The sequence below is a fragment of the Triturus cristatus genome, chromosome 12 (genome assembly GCF_964204655.1).
Source record: "Triturus cristatus chromosome 12, aTriCri1.1, whole genome shotgun sequence".
Classification (NCBI taxonomy): domain Eukaryota; kingdom Metazoa; phylum Chordata; class Amphibia; order Caudata; family Salamandridae; genus Triturus; species Triturus cristatus.
Window position 1 is genome coordinate 419,565,487 of NC_140595.1, and position 23,081 is coordinate 419,588,567.

Consider the following 23,081-nt stretch of genomic DNA (forward strand, 5'->3'; position numbering starts at 1 on the left):
CTCCTCCCACCAGCCCACATGTAAACATGCGTAGCTGGGGGAGAAGCAAGCACCCATGGCCACTCCCCTGAGTTGTTGATAGACAGCATTATTGAACATAAAATAGTTATGTGCTAAGCACCACTCAATGAGGAACAATAGCATGGCATTGTGTTTGAAGCAGTGGATCGGTCTTTTGTCTAGAAAGTGTTTACAAGCTTTGATTCCGTCTGCGTGGCGTATACTGGTGTATAATGAAGTTATGTCAAGAGACATAAGTACATCATCGTTCTGCCACTTGATTTCTCTTAATTTCAGCAAAAAGTCACTCGTGTCTCTAAGGTAGGATGGCAGGGAAACCACATGTTCCTGAAGATAAAAATCAACATATTTAGAAACATTTTCGCATACGTTTTTTATAGCTGATATTATTGGACGTCCTGGTACAGGGCTGGTGTTCTTATGCAACTTCAGTAGGAAGTACAGTATAGGCAGTATTGGGAATTCACTGTTAAGAAATGCATGTTCCTCTTTATTGATGATATCTTGCGTCCTGAATGAATTTAGGTGTTTTTTTAGCTCTTCATAGCTGGTGTTGATCTCTTTGTGACTTGATGCTCCGTAGCAATTAGTGTCTGTCAAGTGTCTCTTGGCTTCCTCCAAATATAGTTCATGGGGCCATAGGACGATGTTACCGCCCTTATCTGCCTTATTGATGATTACCTCGTTTTCATTCTGTAGTTTAGTGATGAGGTCTTGGTATTTTTTGTGTTTCAGTAAGTGGCGTCTGCTGTAGTTCCTAGCAGTTTTGAGATGCAATGTCTTTAGTTCATCCGTGATAACATCACTGAAAATGTCTATGGAATCTCTAGGCATCATCGGAGTGAACGTGGAGGTGGGTCTGAATGGGCTGGTAACTTTGGTGGCATTGTCAATGCCTACATCTAGTAAGAGTTGCTGTGTGTTGGTTGTGTCATCTGGCGCCTGTAACTCAGTAAGGGTGCGTATGGTTGCTATGTCCGAAACACAGAGCCCTGTGTTAGTACTATTGGTCACATTATCAGAGATGGAGACAGCATTCGATTGAGAATCCGCATTGTTTTGTTTCAGTTTAAAGAATTTTATAAGTTTTAGTTTCCTGATGAACCTGAAAACATAAGTGCTTGTGTTACAGTAGTTGAAGGAGCTCTCAGGACAGTAAGTTAGGCCGAGCGCCGGTAACTGTTTTTCTGCCTCGGATAGGGATATATTGCTCATGTTGATAATGGTTTTGGTGTCAGAAAACATGTTTACCTTCTCCTCCAGTTGCCTCTTCTCCTGTTTTCTTGTTTGGGCTTTTCTGAGCTTTCTCCTTTCCCTTCTCCGTCTGGTGCGTTTGTTCCTTGCTTCCGCGGTGGTCTCGGCCTCAGTGTTTGTCTTCTGTCGACCACTAAAAAATCCAATTCTTGTGCCAGACTTGCTCCGCTTTTGTTGAGTCTTCCTCTTGTGGCCCCACCGTCTTCTGAGTCAGTACCACTTTCTATAACCGAGCTTAGGTCAGATATCGATGAAGAGTTTCCTTCACCGCCAACTGCGTACAGTGGTTGCGCTTGTAAGGTGATTTTATTGAGCCTTTGTTGTCTGATTTTATCGTATTTTTTAGCGAAGGTGAATATTTGCCCACACTCATAGTCTGCTTTATCTCTGGCAAACTTAAAGATCTTACGGGTTTGTATGGTTTCTTCGTGTTTTTTGAGGTGTGCGTTGATTTCTACTCTTCCTTTTGCTATTGCTTCTTTTTGTTCACAAGCCTCTACTTCGGCGGTGCTCAAAGTACGGCCCGCGGGCCACTTGCGGCCCGCCAGACCTCTCCTTGCGGGCCCCATAGAAAACAACAACAGTCACGGACTTGGCGCCATTACTGCTGTTGTGATTCCTGGGGGCTGCATTTGCAGAGAAAAGGTCAAAGAGGCATGCGCAGACAATTAGTGTCTCACATGCGGCCCCCGCCCTCATCTGCCACCGTGACGTCATAGACTTGCGTCGCGGCAGGTGAAGCTTTTAAAAGAAGGTACGCAACTTGCTGCCTTTCTCTACCTGCCCTTATCGTCGCCCCCTACATCGGACTCACCCCAGCGCCGCAGAAGCAGTGTGTGCCCAACTGAAACGGAGCTGAGATTCACAGCCCCATGGCACCAATTGCCGTCTCTCCTCGCTTCAGAAAGCAGTAAGTGTATGCCAATGCCATCATTGTTATTGCTGGTCCCCCATTTTTTTGGTTCTCTGTTTTTACATCTTGTTAATGCACCAACACAACACAACACGGGGTTTGACACAAAATGTAAAGATATCTTTTTTCGAGGGGGCTGGAAATCTTTTATGCATGTGTTTTCGATTTATTGCGAGGTTTTGCATATTTAGGTACATGCGACAGTAGATGGCGCTGTTGCCGCATTCTGTGACAAATTGTGTGATCGTTATCGCCTGAATTTGGTTTATATGCGAGTTTGTTCTCCCCGAGTTAACAGGCAGGGCTTTTAGTGGTGCAGGTGCTGGCTATGTTCCGAGAAACATAGCTAGGTGACTTGGAATTCCTTATCACATCAGGGATCAACCGCCAGATGGTCTTTACAAAGCAGAGCGGGAATCTCTGTCCTAGGTTTAAATATCCATAGTTGCGGGTGAATGCCACTGCTTCGTGGACTTAAATTACAATACGTGTTGGTTTTCAACACAAAGTGTGAGATTTTAAACCTGTGCAGTCATCACACACCTACGGCCTTGAGCACTGCAAGACAGAAAGGGAGACTGGTGTATTCCACTCTTTTCCTGTTCAGCATACCAGTCACTAGTGCCCCATGTCTGCCTCTCTCCCACGTTTGGCTGCACATCTGATTCAGCAAACAAGACCCCCCTCCCTCAGGATAAGTACCCCGAATGCACCTTCAGCACCTGTCCAACCCCCTTACAGTCCCATTCCCCTGCACCAACTTCGTGTTCAGCAAACCACACACCCACAAAGTGGCTCTACCGATTAAATCTAGATTTATGAATACACACATTCCACAGGTCTAAACGCTAAGTAAATTTAGGCAATAGCTTCTGTCATTCAAATATATGCTGCCTTTCATACATGCCCATAGACCCGATTCATGCAGGAGACTCACCATTTTTAAACTAAACAGCAGCACAAAGTATTTGATGTAATTCCAAATTGGTTGGTCTTAGTTCTTTCACAGTTTCATCATTTCAGAACTGAACCATTTTCAATTTTATATATTACATACAAAAAAGCCATGATTGTTGCTTATTTATCTTATGCAACTAACAACTATCGGGTCTCCATTTTCGCCCTAAGGGTGAAAAAAAAAAATCTCATCTCAGTAGCAGCATCACTGCTCAAAGATTCTGATATAATTTCAAATGGACTGGTTTCAGTTCTTTCACAGTCGTCTTTTCAGAACTGAAGCATTTTCAATATTTTACTTTATATACAACAAAGCCATAGTTATTGGTTATTTATCTTATGCAACTAACAACTATTGGCAAAGCCAATAGTCCTGACTTGTTGCAGGTATAATGTTACTGGTTGTATCTAAAATATCTGGATACAATGACAAACTAAATACCAGTAGGGTGGCACACTATGCTAAGCACAGATTTTTGTTTACATGTTTTTAAGCCATGCCCTTAACTTCATCGGTTATGGCCCTTTGAGATAACCCCCAGGTTTTTCATCCCACTGAAAGAACTGTACCCAGGCGATCCGTGTCAGTTGTGTGTATATATCGCCGTAGTTCAATCTAAAAATATATTTTAAGGTTCTGTTGCGTGTCTGTTTACAGTAGAGAAATACTGCTATTTGATGAGTAGTTGCGGAAGTAATGCTTTTTTCAGAAGTGTACAAGGTTTCATTTTTTTTTACTAAGGTCATAGTTCACATTTTGTTTATTTTCAGCGTCTCTACTGTCCCCTACATTATTTCTTTGTGGAGCTATTGTTTGAGCATTCATTACATTGCACTTATCAAGCAGGATGTAGGCCCCGTTAAGAGTCTGGGGTGTCTCTTCCCACAGTATCAGTGTCTTTCCTGATACACCTCCAATCTCCCTTTGAAGGAGACCAGGGGATTCCATGGGTGGGTGCAGAGTGTGTCTTCTTGGCCTTGTTGCTCTGCATACCAGGGCTGTAAGTGGGATGAAAAAAGTGAGGGGTCCCTGAAAGGTGTGGTGGCTATATAATTAAGCAGTATCTTTCCTGGGTTAGCACTGCTTTGGGTTACTGAGCGCTGAAGGGGGTGCACCATGGGCGGAACTTGGGCATTCACATGCAACCACCCAAGGTTTCTGATGATAAACCATATTTACTAAATAAAGTAGGCAGGGTTTAGCATCAGAAAACTTTGCCCTTTTGAAGTAGGCGAAACGAAGGAGAAATGCTTTAATTTCTCCTTCCTTTTTCGACTTTGCATGTGGGATGCACTTTACAGCACAGATACAAAGAGGGGAAAGAGTTAAAGTCAGATTATGCATAGTCTTTTGTACAGGAAGGGTTTCACCCAAGTACAAAACCTATGGTAGACTCACAGAGACACCCTTGTCCTATGGCACAAATGTGTCTCTCTGGCGCACGGTTGGTGATTTCAGCGCTAGTGCTAGGGAAAGGGGAGGAGAGTGTCATATTTCTGTAAATATGGCACTCTTCTCCTCTCCTTTTCACGCAGCGCATTTGCTGCACTGCTATGCATGAATAAGTGGTAGATCTGGCACATAGTTTCACTTCTGCAGAGGAATTTTGCAGGGAAGTAACGCCTCTTCCTTAGCGACTGCCAGAGGGCAGGACTCTCTGCCCCAACGACTGCCAGAGCAAAGGGCCCTCTCTACCATATGTGGCCTGCCAGGGCCTCTAGACTTCAGTTCACTATTGCAAGTGTCAGGATATTTTGCTTAGCTACTACTTCACCTGTCTGGGTAATATGAAAAGGCATTTGAGGTAGTGGATGCACTGTACAAATGTAAACGTAATTTATTAAGAAAGGATGGTCTCATGTTATTTCTTTCTTCATTTCACTAATGCTCTCAAGTAGGGATGGCTGTACATGAGAAATGTGATACCAAGATGTTTGATTTGTGAAGCACTAATATCCAATTATAAGCTTGAATGCACGAATGAAACTAAATATGTGCACATAGGGCACTGTCAAAACATGCAGTGAGAAGTAAACACTCAATGTGGACTTTTACATTTTTTAACACAAATGTTATTTTCAAACATGTTTCCCCGCCAAATAGCAGCTCTCCGGTGTCACCTCGTTGGAAGAGCTCTGTATTTAAGACGGGGTTGTGCCATCGGTCGTGAGACGGGGTCGTGCCATCGGTCGTGAGACGGGGTCGTGCCATCGGTCGCGAACACAAATCCTGTTTTCCTGCAGTGTTCATAAGGAAGCCAAAAGAAATGGCATACAGCCCGGTAACAAAGTCTTGCAAAAGACCCAGATCCATACAGAGTGAACACAGGGTGTTCCATGCTTCGTGGGAAGAAGAATATCTTTTTGTTGAATATCCAAAAGATAAAGCTACTTGTCTCCTATGCAAAGAAAAGGTTAATGTGCTCAAAAGATATAACCTGGAGCGGCACTATAAAACACGTCATTCTGACTTCACAGAAAACTTTCCAATGTCCTCAAAACCACGTTCTGCGAAGGTGGCATCACTAAAGCAAGCCCTTCTATCCCAACAAAAGCTCTTTCTGTGCCAGATGAAAGAATCTGAGGCTGTAACCGAGGCATCCTTCCAAATTTGCTACTTGCTTGCAAAACATAAAAAGCCATTTACAGATGCAGAGCTGGTTAAGAAGTGTTTTCTCTCGGCAGCAGACATTTTATTTGCCAACTATCCTAATAAATCCAACATTATGAAGGAAATAGGTGCATTACAACTGTCAGATTCCACATGCACACGTAGAATCGAGTCAATGAGTGACAATGTTCTAGCACAGGTCATCCATGCAGTCCAGCTGTCCCCTTTCTTTAGCATTGCTGTTGATGAGTCAACAGATGTAGGTGATGTGGCTCAGTTAATGATTTGGGTGAGGTATTTGGAACAAGATATCATTCCAAAGGAAGAGCTCCTCTGCCTTTTGCCATTGCATGGTCACACAAGAGGAGAGGATGTGTTGGCCAGCATGTGTAATTTCTTTGAATCTCATTACCTGCCATTGAACAATCTTGTAAGTATTACTACAGATAAGGCACCCTCCATGAGTGGACATGAGAAGGGCTTTGTATCTCTGTTAAGAAAAAAACTTCAATCATCCACTTTAATTGATTATCATTGCATAATCCATCAGGAAGCATTATGCACAAAAATAAAACAAGGACAACTAAATGATGTTATGAAGCAAGTTGTGAGAATTGTTAATTTTATTCGAGCAAAAGCACTCAACCACAGACTGTTTAAATTATTGCTGAGGGATGCCGAAAGTGAATATGCAGACCTGTTGTTGCATACTGAAGTTAGGTGGTTGAGCAAAGGTAGAGTGCTAGAAAGATTTATTACTTTGCTACCAGAAATTGAACAATTTGTAATCAGTCGAGGGCAGTCCTTCCCAGAATTATATGACTTGCAATGGCTCACCATGCTCCATTTTATGTGTGACATCTTCTCACATTTAAACTCTCTCAATCTGGCACTTCAAGGTAGACAGAAACTTGTGTCCTCAATTATGAGTGCCATATACTCCTTTGAAAGTAAACTTGAGCTGTTCCAAGAGCAGATGAACGATGGTGATCTTACACACTTTCCTAAGCTGCAGGCTTTAACACAGAGGGTTGAAAAAGCTCAGGAAATATTGTTCAGTCTCAATCTGTGTGCGTATCTGGAGGAAATGTCTGGGGACATTAAGAGGCGATTCTCTCAGTTTAGAGTTCTCACCCCACTTTTCAGGCTTGTAGAAAACCCATGGATGGTCAGTGCAAGGAATCTTGATGCTGTTGAACTTCTTGGTTTGAAAAGGGCACAAGCTGAGATGGAACTAATTAACATGCAATACAGCTCTGTGCTTCAGTCCTCTTTTTTGGGGAAGGAACCAGAAGATTTCTGGCAAAGTGTGCCATCTGAAAAATTCCCTCTTCTTTTTAACTTGGCACAGAGAATACTTAGCATGTTTGGGTCCACATATGTATGTGAGTGTTCCTTTTCTACAATGGGTGCTATAAAAAATAAACTGAGAAACAAACTGACTGATGCACATCTGGATCACCTCCTGAGACTTGCAGTCTCTGAAAAGGTTCCAGAGTACAGGAAATTAATTGCAGGCATGAAGTGTAAAATTAGTGCATAAACTCTGTGCCTCGGAAAAGACTTTTCCCCATTACATTTGCCTTTGTACTTACTATTCTACTTTCACTGAAGGCCTTCAAATAAAAATGTATTATCAAAATGTGCTCTTTGTAGTTGCATCTGATTTTGAAATACAGCATTGTCGCATTGTCTAATGTTTTGAAACAGGTTTTTTTTACTCTAGCCCCGCCCCCACTGATCCCGCCCCCACTGACCCCACCCCTACCAGTGCGGCCCTTGGCCCCAAACCACACTGTAATTTTGGCCCCCGGCAGAAAGTTTGTGAGTACCCATGCTCTAGTTCTTTGTCCACTTTGTCTATTTCAGTTATGACAGTTGCTCGATCAATTTCTGCGTATTTGACCAGAATGGTTACCAGACGCATTGATGCTTCGAGATTGCTCTCTGCCCACTCCTTTAGCATATCCGGGTTTGGGTTTTCAAAACTTGGTGATAGCATAATCCTCAGGCCTTGTGGTACTCGGCCAGCATCTCTGTATTTCTGCAGTGACTTGGCCTCCCACCATTTTGTGATTTCTGTGCGTAATAGTTTTTCCAATTTTTTCAGTAAGGTTTTGTAATTGCCATTGTCTTCTGTGGTTTGGGTGTTAGGTGTTTTTGTTTGACTATCAATATTAGGTAGATTGTCAAATAGTGCTTCTGCGACTGCTTCCCTCTCTCGCAGCGCGATGTTGGACATGGGTATTATGGTGATGGTGATAGAATAAAGTGAAAACAGTAATTGTTCTTGGATAAGTAGCGTGAGTGCTAGGTACAGGCAAAATTACCGTAAAGTAGCTCCTCTTCCCAACCTGATATATGCCAGGTGCGATTGGTACTCACCCTCGGTAGTAGAGAATCCGTCCAGGCCCTCCGACTCGACCTGGGATCTCGATGCGATGGTTTTCTGAACCCACACAGCAGTGGCAATCAGGGGGCCGTGATCTGCAGATACTCCTCCAGGAGTGAAGTGATGAAACAGCTAGTTTTGATCACCTTGGCCCAGTGAGTTTTCTCTCGAAGAGGGGGTCTGTGTGGCAGAGGAAGCCAGGCTCTACAAAAATATCCAAAGAAAATCCTAGGGCTGGTCCAGTAACACCGGCGCAACACCAAATCAAATCAAATCAAATCAGGAGAATTTATATCGCGCACATATCACTCAGCATGAGTCTCATGGCGCTTGCAGACTGCTCAGGTGGACAAAACCAGGCTAATTGACATAGAGCCAGGTTTTCAGCTCTTTACGAAATTTACCATGTTCTTTTATGCTACGAAGATGGAAAGGCATTTTGTTCCAAAGTGATGGTGCCAGAAAAGAAAACGAACGGCCTCCTTGCCTGACGGTGTTGATTCTTAGCGGAGTTAGCAATGCCGCATCACTGGAACGTAGCATTCTGGACGGGTAATACCACTGCAGCTTTTTACGCCAGTATTTTGGACCGATTCCATGTATGGACTTATGCGTAAGACATAACACTTTGAAGCGGACTCGTTTTTTGATCGAGAGACAATGGAGAGCATTAAGACAAACTGCAGAAGGAGATCTATATGGACGGTCCAGAACCAGTCTTGCAGCTGTGTTCTGTAGAACCTGGAGTTTGTCTATAAGATCTTCATTTATTGACAACAGTAGTGCGTTACCATAGTCCATTCTGTTTGTTATCAGTCCTTGTGTCAGGGGTTTACGCGCCTCCATAGGGAGCCATCTAAAAACCTTTCTGAGACTACGCATGACACCAAAACAGGTGCCAATAACGTGCTTAACATGGCTGCGCATGGATAGGCAATCATCCATATGAAAGCCCAAATTGCGGACTGTGTTCTTTGGAGCAGGACAGAGTCCAAGCCCAGAAGGCCACCAGTCTTGTGACCAATGGTTGCTGGCTTTTCCGAAAAGCATAATCTCTGATTTGGCCCCGTTTAGCTGGAGATGGTTTGATCTCATCCATTCGTCAACACTTATAAGACAGTCTTTGAAACGCTTTTTAGTATCACTTGGGTCGGGACCTAGGGTGATCAGAATCTGCGTGTCATCTGCGTAGGATATGACATCAAAACCGTGCGATCTGATCACCTCAGCCAAAGGGGTCATACAAAGGTTGAAAAGAGTGGGGCTCAAAATAGAGCCTTGTGGAACTCCCATTTTTACTGATCTTGCACAGGAAACAAAATTTCCCAACTGGACAGTAGTGGTGCGTTCGGATAGGTAGCTGATAAACCATTTCAGAGCATTTCCCCTGACACCAACCTCCCATAGTCTTTGCTCAAGGATCTTATGGGAGATGGTGTCAAAAGCAGCAGACAGGTCGAGCAGGACAAGGATAGCAGATTGGTGTTTATCTAGGGTTAATCTGATATTGTCAGTAACCTCAACCAATGCCATTTCTGTACTGTGTGCTGCTCTAAAGCCAGATTGAGAGGGTTCCAGGAGTTCATGCCTCTCCAGATGGCCTACCAGTTGCTGATTTATAATTGATTCCAATATTTTTCCGAAGTAGGGGAGCAGTGAAATTGGACGATAATTCAGAAGCACCTTAGGGTCAGCTGTTGGTTTCTTTAGAATCGGTCTAACACTAGCTACCTTCCAGACAGAGGGAAAGACCGCACCAGAGATTGATTGAAAAGTGCAGTCAGACTGTCGAGGACAGTGGGTGCCATTATAGAGAAATATTTATTTTTTGCATAGCTGAGGTGACGGATTTATGGTCAAATTCGATAAATTTATCTAAGAGACCCGACGGGTTTGATCAAAAACAGGGTAGTTCTACTAGTTGACTATAATTGGGTATGTGGGGAAAGTCTTATGAATAATCATAATTTTTTCCTCAAAAAAATTTAACAGCGAGTCGGTCCATCCTTGGGATATGGGTATAGTGAGTGAATTTGTAGAAGTAGTAAAATCTTTTAAAATATGAAAGAGTTCTCTTGAAGAGTTCTCTGCCATAGTTATCCGGTTCAGCAAATAGGATTTTTTTGCCTGTTTTATTTTATTCATATAGGAGTGATGCTGTTTTTTATAGCCCTCATCATTGGCAGGGCTTCTGTTTTTCCGCCATAATCTTTCGACCCTTGTACACAGACTTTTAGCAGTTTTTAATTGATCAGTAAACCAGGGGGCAGTTCTGTTCTTAGGGTTAACCTTCTTCAGGGGGCAATTTTATCAAGAGTAGTCAGACTATCTTTATTAAATTGTAACGCCCTTTGGTTTGTGCTAGTTTCTAAGACTTTTTTATCAGAACAAAAAAGTTCTTGAAAAAGATGGGGGGTGACCTTCCGCCAAGATCTGCGCAGAACAGTTTCATTGTCTGGATTATTTTTCCCTATTAAGGCCGTAGAGATAGCAAATTTCAGTAAATAATGATCAGTCCATATAAATGCTTCTGGGGGTTCCATGACAATTTCAGAAATATTCGTAAACAGGATGTCTAGTGTATGCCCGGCCTGATGAGTGGGACCATCGACCAATTGTGCAAGGCCTAGCGAATTCATGTTGGTGATTAATTTATCCGTATCAGAATTTAGTAGCGTCTCTGCATGGTGGTTAAAATCGCCGATCAAAAGGAAGTTATCAGAGGCTAACACATGAGGTGCAATGAATTCTAATAACTGATTTGAAAAATTCCCTTTAACACCAGGGGGTCGATAAGCCAAAGCCTCTCTCCAAATACCATTTGATAGGCCAGTGATCTTAACGGCACATATTTCCATTTGGGCATTCATTATATTCACCAAGGCACAGACTCCACAAGCGATGATGAATCAAGTGTCTTTATTCCACCATAAAGATATCAAAAAGTGACGCGTTTCAGCCGCCAGACATGCGGCCTTGTTCACACATTGGGCTGCATAGCAGTGAGTAATATTTATACACATACATGGTGACACATAAGAAGAATAGTAACTTTACAATGTTTATGCAGTGAGTAGACATTTTGCAACATGACCATGCGTTTTTACAGCAGAAGAAATGCTTTACTGTCAGAGATTACAGTAAGTCCAGGATTGTGACTCATCAAGCGAAATGGAAAAAAGACTAACTGTGCCATGTGGCACTAGAGGCTAATAAAGGAAGTACTAGTGTGAGTTGGACGATTGATGGCAGTGCAACAAGGTGTGCTATGTGCCTGCGACTAAGGACTATGGAGCTCCAGAGGCAAAGTTGCCAATATAATGCTCAGTTGCGGTAAGCTCAGAACTTTTACACTATGAAAAGAGAGCCAGTTTATTAAGGTAATTAGTGTAATATGTAGCAGGCAAACACGGGTACTATTTGACATGGCCAAAGCTAAGTATAGATGGAGATCTTAGTATAGCGCGTGTGTGTCAAGGTATGGGGAATCGCTTGTCAAAAAATAGTGAGTGAGTGCTGGTCAAAAGGGATTTATAAAATAAAATAATTTTGAATAATTATTTAGAAAATAAAGAGCGTCTACTTAATGCTTGGCAAATGTGATGTAACACATAGATGGTGATTAGTAAATAAGTCAGTATGTGTTAAATATGTGTAGCAAAGGGAGAGAGGGGAGAGGGAAGGTGAAGGGAAAGCACATAGTACTTTACCAGAAGCTAAATAACGTGGTGCCGACAGTTGGGAACCTGACGTGCTCATTTAAAGAAAACCGGCGCTTGGTTACTGTGGGCGCAGGTTCACCGGTGCTCTATGGGTGGTTCAATTTACGAGTGAATGTAAATGTAAAAAGTCAGGATAACGAACCCTAAGAAGACCAAAGTCAGGGTTATGGATAAATGCAGCCAGTCTATACTATTACAATTTTGGTTAAACAATCTTACCCAGCAAGAAATAATAAATAAAAAATAAATATAAAGAGAAAGCGGGGATGTTAAAAATAAAGAAAACTTTATTTATCCAAGGAAGGGGTATAAGGCTCACCCCATGTGAGACCAAGGTTGTGTCGCATATCTCAATGAACTTAAAGGAATTAGAAGCATTAACAAGTGTTTGCAATCGACATAGGTCTCCCTTAGTTATATATATATATATATATATATATATCTATGGTGCTTTCACATGTGGATACACTTTTATTTATTAAAACAACAGCTGTTATGTGTTATAGGCATAATAGCATCACACACATGATTAATTCTTTGTATCCCTTGGCAAATGCACTGCATTAAAATGCATTTTAACGCATCCCTGTACAATCTTACCCTCAGATGAGTATTGTTGATAGTCTTGTTGTGCCTGAAAGAAAAAAGGTTAATGCACACACACTCACATTTTAAACACACCATTACTGCACTTTCTATTCTATATCAGTGCACCATGTATATTTTCACAAATACAGAAGTCCAAAGGTACACCAGCATACATATGTGGCCTTATAAACATAAAAGAGGTGGACAAAATTACGCTGCTCCAGCTGCAACCAAGGCAGGGGCAGCAGTACAAAGACAGCCTCCAACACACCATAGAAATAGCAGAAATCACAGCTCTAATCTAACCATAGCAACAACCAAAGCAGCTACTAATATTTTATGGACATGAGCAGTGATCACTGCTACAAATAGGTGAAGAACTACAGCAGTGAAGTTCGTTGCAACCACAGCAGGGACCACATTCGGGATCACAGCTGCCACCAGAGCAGAAAACTACAGAACTAACTACTGCTGCCTCCAGGAGAGTGACAGAGCAAGGACTGTAACTGCAACCAAAGCATGAACACCAAGATCCATAGCATTGGCTTCCATTGGTGCAGCATCATCAAAGACAGAGCAACAAGTACAAGAGCCCTACTATAGCCCAGCAAGTTGCATAGAAAGGAAAGCAGTACCCAAGGTACCCTTACCCGATCAGGATATCCTCAATACCACTGTGAAATACGGCCCCCAACCACCAGGAGACTACAAAATCATTGGCAGCTTCTCCTGCCAGTTCTCTGCCTTTTCCGGGTTGTGAGATGTCGTGCACAATGGTGTGTCTGACATCAGTCGCTTGCTGCCTCTGGCTATTGAAGATCCCCTTGTTGCAGGCACTGGCTCCTTCACGCAGACCATGTCAGTTGACGCCATGAGTGTTCCCAGATAGTGACAACAGAAGCAACAACAGGTTTTACTACAGCAGGGTCCTTGGCAGAAACAACAACCTCCAGAAAGCCATGGAAATAACAGCAATCACAGCTACCACAACACCAGGAGTACAGTGGGGATCCCAGCTGCCATTACAACAAATGTCACAGCAGTAGCTGAAGCTGCCACAGAAGCAGGGACCACAGAAGAGACAACAGCAGTCACGACAGCAAAATATGTCTACATAACTGGAATTATAGCAGTGATCACAGCTGTAACCAGTGTATGAACCACTACTGCCACCATGGAAGTTTCAACAGAAACAACAACAGTTGCCACATCAGGGAAATACCACAAACAACAGAATATATAATAACTGGAACCACAACTACTGTCATAAGTGATACCACAAGAGATACCACAATTTTGATCACAGCTAGGACCAAAACTGTCAGAGATAGAGCATCCACACCTGCTCCCACATCAGGGAAAGCTTCACCAACCACAGATGAAACCACTGTATAGACTGCTACTGTAATACCAGTACTGCAAGGACTGTAATAGTAAGAACATATTCCACCTTAGCAGTATTCACACCTCATCAAAGACTACTGTAACGAACACACATGCAGTCACAAGAGAAAAAGGAACTATCACCCCTGCAGGGACCAGAGCACTAACCTCAATTCTCATCACAACCGTGATAATAGAAGGACATTAGTGTATTTTCAAGGAAGGGGGTTTCTACTCTCCTGTGCCCAAAAGCCTCAATTTTCCAATATGTATGCAGATGAGAAGCGTGTTTTCCAGTTGACTAATTCAATAAGGCACAGTGTTTGTTGAAAGGTGTGGAAGAGCTGGGAACACTTCGGCTATGGCCTTCTGGGATACAAAATGAGGATCTACCCAACTCTCCCATGAGTTGTGATTTGGTCCCAGTGTGTGAACACAGATGGCCTACACCAGCATCTTGGGGCTCTTTACTGGGACATATACTTATAGGAATGCTATGCTATGGCATTTCACTCTTCAAAGTTCAGGGTTGTTTCCTCTTTAGTAGCTAACTAGTCATCCACCTGTTTATGGTGACAATCATATGTTCAACCTGAGAGTACAAATTCCCAAATATCTTCTATTTTGATTTCTTATAAATCCTGCACTTATGTCCTAAGGAAAGCAACATTTATGCAGCCTGGACATGAGATGCATAAGTATTGTTTTTTATCAGTGGAAAAGTAATGTTTCCAGTCTTTTTGTGTATCCTCTCTTCCATTTATACTATATCAGGTGTACACTGATAGTAGGATTAACGTGGAAGTTCCTATTTCTGAAAATTTGTTAGGTATGGCTAGAGACAGTTTTAACTGTCAGCCAGTACTAATGTAATCAAGAAAGAAATACACAGTAGAGAGGAGCTATGATCAGCCCATTTTCATTGTAGGTGAGCATGAGATTGGTTGTTCACTATGCAACTTTATGCATAAGAATGGCCTTTCTACTGCATTTTGTTTTGGAAGCGTTTGGTAAACCCATTTGCATGTAAAGTCCCAGCCTAGACTACACAGGAGTTAGGAAGGAGATAATGCAATAACTGGAGAAACAGAAAATGTTGTCAGTTCCTTTGGGCACCATCAAGCAATGATAGCGAATCGTGTGTGATTGCAGTAAAGACTAAAGCCTAGAGACATGATTTTCACAAAGACCTTTTGGCCTATTGGTTGATAGGAGTACTTCCCTCATTCAAGATGGTTGTTGCTGTGTCTAGCAAGATGACTTGGCCAAGCCACAGGGAACATTTTCAAAAGGATTCCCCATTTACTAAGTTGATATTCAAATGCCAGCCGGATGGAAAAGCTACCAATTTTTTTTAGGTCAACCTTCTTTTGCTAATAACCAAAAGCGTATGTCCCATAACATGCATTCCAGTGATACTCTGACAAATCATAATATGAAGTTCTTTAAAAATATATTTTACTGTTTTTGTAACATGTGTTGTTTCTTTTTACTAGATACTGGCCTTCCGGTCTACTTCTATGAGTTCCAGCATCGGGCCAGCCACTTTCATGACTTGAGACCAGAATTTGTAAAAGTTGATCATGAAGATGAAATTGGTTTTATTTTTGGTGGACCCTTTTTGGATCATGACGTAATAGTCTTGGGTAAATTCTATATGATTTTATTTCCTTCTTCTTTATATACCTAGGTATTTCAGTTATTAGTTCAATAGTCTCTTATAGTACCATGCTACATTCATTTCATTGGATTCAATGGCTTAAGCTATTGTTAACAGTTGCCTGATTTCTAGATTGACCAGAAGAATACATCATATTAAAACATTAGAATGTTGGGAGCTCCATTGAAAACAATGGAGTGCCATGGGCTACTAATGGCCGGTAAAAGCACGTATTCAATGTTTGTTCACAGCAGTTGCTGTGAACAAAAGGCCTCATGAAGCCCAAGGAGATTTCAATACTCTCGATGTCGGTGAGGTCTTTGTTTTTCAAATTAGAACATTCTGCCCTCTAATAGCCCTAGAGCCTGCCATAGCGGGCTCTACCAGCCATCAGAAGCCCGCTCCCTTGTTGAAGGCCCTCACCTTCTGCTGAGACCTTTAACACTGAAGCAGGCCTTGAATAGTCGATAGAGTCCGCTATGGCGGGTTCTAAGGCTATAGTCAAGGCTTAATAAAATTGCTGATAAATAGAAAATTAATATTGTATGGTAAAGATGTCGGCATAAGAGTATTTTACTGCACATTGTTTAGTTTATACAAAACATACAACATTCCTATCCATGTTAGAACAAGTAAAAAATTCAGTTTCTAATATTCATTATGCCAGTTTTCATTCATAGATTGAATTGATTAAAAGGCTCACAAAGATAAATTACTTCATTATTTTCATTGTCACTGAAAGGAAGAGCAGGTTTTAGTTTCCATGGTGTCATGTGATTTTGGAATAGTCCTCACAAATATCTGTTTGTCACACATTTTTACACAATACCATATCAAGTGTTTCAATGTCTCCAAAGTCTGATCATACAACCTACCAAAATCCATATACTTTTATGGCAAATATTAACTGCTTCCCTAACTGAAATGTCATTACAGTAACAAGGAAACACATCAAAATAAAACAACAAAAATAGAATCCAAAAAAAGATGATACAAAACACACCAACAGACCAACACACCACAGCAAACTACTACAAAACAAAATACAATGCAAAAACAATACAACTTGTCAAAGCAGCCAGACAATACAACAACACAATGCAAAAGCAAAGTCATAGCACAAAAAATCAATAACAAGAGAACTCAATAAAATCCAGCAACAATCTAAAAGACGATGAGCAACACAATCACAGCACAAGAACACAACACCATCACACTACCACAACAGCACGTTAACACAAACCGAAAATATAAAAAGGTGACAACATAACAGCACAACTCAAAACCAAAACATATCATACCATGGGCACACCAAATATGAACAATAAAATACACATACAAGCACAGCACATCCAAACAGAATATATCAACAGAATACAATAAAAAAGCAGCACAGAATAAAATAAACCACCAAATCACCAAAACATCCAATCCATAAATCAGCACCTCATAACATCCAAAATAGAAACATGTCACAACACATCACACCACAATAAAACAATAAAGCAACACCCACACCAAAACAAAAGAACAACAAAAATACCAATGCTACAACAAAAGCAACAGAGGAACATAATACAACACAGCAACACAGTAATCTAGAGGCAGCACAAAGATGCAAACATTACAGTTTTTGCTATGGTGTTGTGTAATGCTTTTGTGTTTTGTGCTTTCCTCGTGTACGGTATTGGAGTGTTACTGTTTTGTGTTGTGATTGCATTATAGAGTTTGGTGTTTTGTAGTGATGTGTTAATTTGGTATTTGGATATTGCTATAATTGTGTGGGTTTGTGTTGTTGTGCTGTTCATGTGTTGGGTTGCTTCAATAATGCATCGTTGTGTTGCTGCTTTGTTGTATTCTCATGTGTTTTAATGTCTTGTTATTATGGTGTGATCTTGCATTGTTCTGGCTTATCGTTTGTTCTTTTTTTTTCTTCCCTCAGAGTAGCGGCCCTGGAGCAATCTTAAAGCCTTCAGGTCAAGACCCTACCAGTATCTGAAATAAATAGGTCAAGATTATTCAGAATTTTTATATATTGGGTGGCAAGTATGGAATTAAACTATCTTAACTGGAAATGAATACAGTCAGAGTAACTTTGGGCATCATTGCGATGTCTGCCGATGCACAATAGTGGGGTGGAACCTCCCAACCATAGGTCGCAGTTCTGACCTCACAATTTGGATGCGACCACCCTATGTGCGGTCGGTAACATCCATTTTCCAATCGCAGCTTGTGCCGCAGGCAGAAAAGGCCAACAGCACAAGCTGCCATTGAAAAATGGATGTTTTGAAACCTCCCTGCACATGGTGTGGTAGGCACCATGTATGGTCCGCCTCACAATGCAGAGATGTTTAGGGTGCACCATAGAGGAGGGACAGGGAGGGAAGGGGGCCCTGCTGGGGGCTCCCAAAGTCACTTTCCAACAGCCTTTCAAAGTCAGAAAGTTTGACATGGAAAGGATGTTGGAACCTGACATAATAATCCGACGGTAGAGCCGAGGCTGGCTCTGCTGACATTATGGGATTATTTGTCGTTCCAAAGCTCCTATGGGCTAAGCGCAGCGGAATCCCCCAACAGGTTTCACTCTGACCGCCATCATTGTAATATGGTGCACCCCTATAAATCCCTACACCATGTGGGATTCTCTATGAGGTGCTTTCCACACAGTGTAGTGATTCCCAGAAACTCCAATTTCTCTATGGAGGCTTGTGCTGCGGCCAGTTTCTGACCACAGCACAAGCTCCCACAAAGAAATGTGAGTTTGCGACTGCACCATGTGCGGTTGCATTGTAATAGGGGGTGTAGAACTGCCAACCCATGGTCGGTCGGTTCTCACACCGAGATGGTATTAGGTGGACGTAGTCCATCTGACATTGTAATAGACCTCTTAGTCTCCTTGTGCCTAGAGAAGATAAATGTGTCCATCTGTCATGGAACTGGTGCTCATGTAAAGCGCTCTGATACCTTCGGGTCGAGTTTGCGCCATTCAAAAAAGCCAGTGTTCACAGTTCTCCATACAGTGGCTTATGCCGTTAGATTGTAAAATTGAAAATGTAAAATTACCTAGCTAGCATGAAGGAATGGTTCAATTCTATTAAGCACACGGAGGTGAGAACTATGCATTTTGCTCCTTCATTTGTTTTGGTCAGCAAAGCATATTCAACAGAATAACAATGGGACTGCATATCCTGTGTGTTGTCCCAAAAGTCAAACTGTTCATCAATTACAAGGCGCAGCTTCCTTAAAAATAGTCCAGAAGGGAAAACACTTACTCTTTCTTTAATACATATAGCTAAACAATGGCTTTCTTCTGAATGATACTCCTGTCTCTGCTCAGATCCTGTAAGTAAAAGGACAGTGTATGTGAGGCTATCCTCATATCTTGAACAAACATGAATCACTTGGTTCAGGTCCAGAGGAAACAATATTTATTATAGTGATATCATCTAAGATATGTGTACCCAACATTGTGATCTTTTGCAACACCCTTGGTGGATGTTGGAGCATCCTGATCTCGTTGGGTAGGATCATTCTTTCTCTGTGTCCTTAATAGAATTAAAACTTTCCTTTATATTAGCTAGAAAATATATCCTGTGTCAGGACCAGAGCTCCAATCATGCAAGTTTACAGTATAGTAACAAGCAATGATGCCACCTCTATCACTGGTTTAAAATAGAACTTGAAAGTCCAATCTCACAGCTAGTCTACCACATGTATCATTCATGTGACCACCCAGCTCTAAAGCCTTGAAACCCATAGCCCTTCTGACCAAGTGCCAGCTTACTGCATGACCCATCAAACCAATCTTGCTTTGATGGGTGAAGAAAGTGTTTTGCATAGCTTCATGGTGGCAACCAGAAGCTATCTAGTTCCTGTCTTAATACTTCCATAACTTCTTATACATCTTAATGCATCTCATCACACACTACTTAGGATTCTCAGGAAAAGACAGGTACTGAAAATGATACTGTGAGACTTGGTGTTCCTGAACACTGTTAAAGAAAAGACTTCCTACCTAAAGATTCTAGCCAAGACATTCAGCACTCTTACATCAAACACCCGTTTATAGGCGATAAGACACAGCAACATTGTCAACTTACTTGACAGTTCAGTTCCTTCCTCGAAAGGAGGTGATTATCTTGCCATGATTCCATGAAATTGAAAATGAGGTTTACATCCTGAACACAGGGATATTTGAGGTCCAGAGGGACAGACAAATGGACTCCCCCTTAACAGTCTATTGTAACCTCTAGAAGGGCAAAGTGTCCTGCAGAAATGGCTGACCTACTTGTGTCAATGGAGCGATAGGCCAATAAATCAGCCTCTAGTTGAAAAACCTCTGAAACTGATTGTCCAGCCTCAATGTAAACAGGACTGTCTGGCATGACCACTTGGACATTATTCCATTGAATAGGGTGGTGTCCAAGTTCCACACACTACTATCCTTCAGATATCTGGAGGTCCAGTCTGCAATCAGATTAAATCTCCCCAGGAAGTATTCTGCTGTAGCTGATGTCTTCCTGTCTAGGCAGAACTATCAGAAGTCCTTGGCTAGTTCTGAAAGTTGCCTGGACTTAGTGTCTCCCAACTGGTTTTGATAAAGGACTGCTGACACATTGTCTATCTTCAATAAGATGGAGCATGAGGCCTCTTGTTGGCCACCGAATTACAATGCAACCCTCTAGGAGATCAAGGAAATTTAAAGGGAAGGCTGTTTCTTCTGCTAACCATGGTCCTCCTGTACTAATGTATCTAGACCTTGCCCTCATACCGAATTACTTGTGTATGACTCTACGACCAAGTCTGGGACAAAAACGGAAATGGCTTTTCTATTCCATGCATCGATATCAACTAGCCAGCACTAGATTTCTATTTTGGCCTCCTCTGACACATAAATCAGGTTGCTGTGGGTCAGACCTTTCCTGATATATGACGCCTTTAGTTTTTGTAGGGCCTGGTAGCAAAGAGAGCTTGGGAAAAGTGTTTGGATTGACAATGCCAAGGGACCACTATTCAGACTAGGCACCTCAACAACTCTTTTTCCCTCATAAGAGTTGTCTTCTGAAGACTAATTGGTAGAGCAAGGTCCTTGACCTCTTTAGCTGCTACAATAATGAACGGTGTCCTTTTGCATTAACAGTATGTCATAAAGATAAATTATGAACCTTATGCCTGTGGATCGTAACAGTTCCACAGCTGGTCATACCACCTTAGTGAAAAACACCAGAGTGGAAAGGAGAGACAGAAAGGTAGTACGGTGAACACATACACCTGCTGCCTTCCCAGAAATTGAAGTGTGCAAAGATCGGAACCATTAGGTAAGCCGCCTTCAGGTCTAACCTTACTATCCAAGTATTTGTGAGTAGAATGTCTCAGAGGAGATGCATTCCTTCCATTTTGAAATTACATGAACCACTCATCTATTGAATTCCTTCACTGATCACTAGAAAGTTCCCCTTTTCCTTCTTGGTTTAATTTATTCAAATATCCCCAAGGGTGGAGTCTGACCTGCTAATCACTACTTTTTACAAAAGGGCTTGCACTTCCTGATCTATGAAATATATGTCTAATCGGGAAAAGTAAAGATGAAGAAACCTCTGTGTCTGGCTTGGGGTTTTATAGAACTCTATTTGAAAATCTGTCACTGTCTGTAAGACCCAGGTGTCCCCTGTCAGATTTTTCCACTTGTGTATGATTAGTGCCAACCTCCCTCCACTTTTTGCTGGGAAGAAGGGATATTCCTTACCTGTTGTACTTTCGGGTATGTTGTTTGCTTCTCACAGGGCTCGTCTTTCTCAGTGGTCTTGGCTGGTTCCTTGGGTGGAAAATAATCCTACTGAATTTCCTGTGGTCTTGCCACCACCAGCATTCCTTTATTGAGCCCTTTGGCAGGCTGGAGAGTAAGTGTGGTCAGTCTAGTGCCCAATGCTGATACCAGCCCCTGCCAAAATATTTACCCCAAAAATTATTTATGGTCTTTAGGGCTTTGGCCAATGAAGAAAACATTGGGGCAAACTTTTCGCTGTTCTTTATTAAACAAATTAGCAAACAGGCTTCCATCCATCACTGGTCTTCCACCTGTGAGGCTATCTCACCCAGCTTGCGATTAAACATAACTGGGATTAACACCTGTGAGAAGGTGGCCTGGTATATGCTGTCCACTAATCAAAGTGGGCACCCTGTACCAGTCCACACGACCCTTATGATGTATGAGGTCAAAGATAACCTCTTTGAAAGCTATCCTAGAGGTAGCTATGGAGAGCAGCCTTCAGGCTTAATCTTGAAGGAATGACTAAATGAAATGAGAACCACACAGTGTTCATATAAAAATATGTATTTATTATCATTACACTCTCTATTAGTCTCTATACGAGACAAGGGCACAAAGCACACAATACTGAATAAATAGAACATTCGTAAATAGCAAAATACACAGTAGACTCCAGGGGGAGACCGAACCATATAGTAAAAAAATGGTATAACAACAACAACTTAACTAGACACTGTGTCTATAGCATGTAGAATCGCTGGGACCCCAAGGCACCACCCAGAGGAGTGACGCAGGGAGTCCACGGAGGACGGGTGCAGTGAGGAAACACAGACACGTGCTCCGTACAACTCCATGGGAAAGTCGTGGTTGGAAAGTTACAAGTTAAGGACACTTCTAAGAGGACTTCAAGCAAACCCTTTGGAACTTAGGAGGTTCTGAGGCCAACCCACCAGGGAGTACTGAGGTACCCGTGTTACCTATCCCAGAGGAGCTGGGTGCATAGGGGTCAAGTGGTGTCAGAAACCTTCGTTGTTTTCAATGGAGGGCTGCAAAGAGGCAAACAACAAATTTAAACGAGGGTCAAAGTGAGGGACTTGGTTTAAGGACTGAAACACCTCCAATCCCAAAAGTACACAATGAAACCAACAAGAAGGTGCACAGTCCGTAGCAAGATAGCAAAACAGTAGTTAATGTAGAGAAACACGAGAGATCCTACAAATAATTGAGACAAACCCTCCGCAGGAGGTAGGAGTCCATCAGCCCACCCTTATTGGCGGAGCCTCGTCATCTGGTACTCCTGGGAATCGCTGTCTTGGCCCATAAATGCAGATCCCCAAGGACTCTGCCTAGGTGCACCGGACAGTGATACCCCAAAAGGAAATCAACTCCTGCCAGGGTCTGTGCCCAAGTAGTTGAGGGCTCCAGTGATGTGCAGTGCAAAGAAGTGAAGTGAAGTTAAAAATGAATACTTGGTCAAAAAATATGTTTAATGGGGATCAACCAAGTTTCATGTCTAAAAGAACCTATAGTCTGTTATATATTTCTACAGGCTAGTCTTTGGTTCATGTGAGCGTGTGGTCAACATGTTTCAGCCGCTACGGTGATTTAACCCGGCTTTCTTCAGGACCGAAAAAAAGAGCTACTGCAAAACTAATTACAAAGTGATAAAACTATACCCATACACCAAATGTGAATGTGGGATACCGGTGTGGCCAATGCCACCCTACCAAAAAAGGCTCAAACTAGAGCGTAAGAACGATGTCTTCATTCCTAAAAAAGAAAAATATATATGAGAACCTCATGTATATCA

The 23,081-nt window shown here is 42.0% G+C and overlaps 1 protein-coding gene across 2 annotated transcripts in view; it reads left to right on the forward strand.

The window, feature by feature from the left end:
* LOC146776042 (fatty acyl-CoA hydrolase precursor, medium chain-like) overlaps nt 1-23,081 on the forward strand; it is a 762,376-nt gene that overhangs the window by 531,027 nt on the left and 208,268 nt on the right. For both annotated transcript variants that reach the window (XM_085639201.1, XM_085639202.1), the window contains one exon: nt 15,338-15,487. In XM_085639201.1, the coding sequence (XP_085495327.1) occupies nt 15,338-15,487 (150 nt within the window). The remainder of the gene's footprint in view (nt 1-15,337; nt 15,488-23,081) is intronic.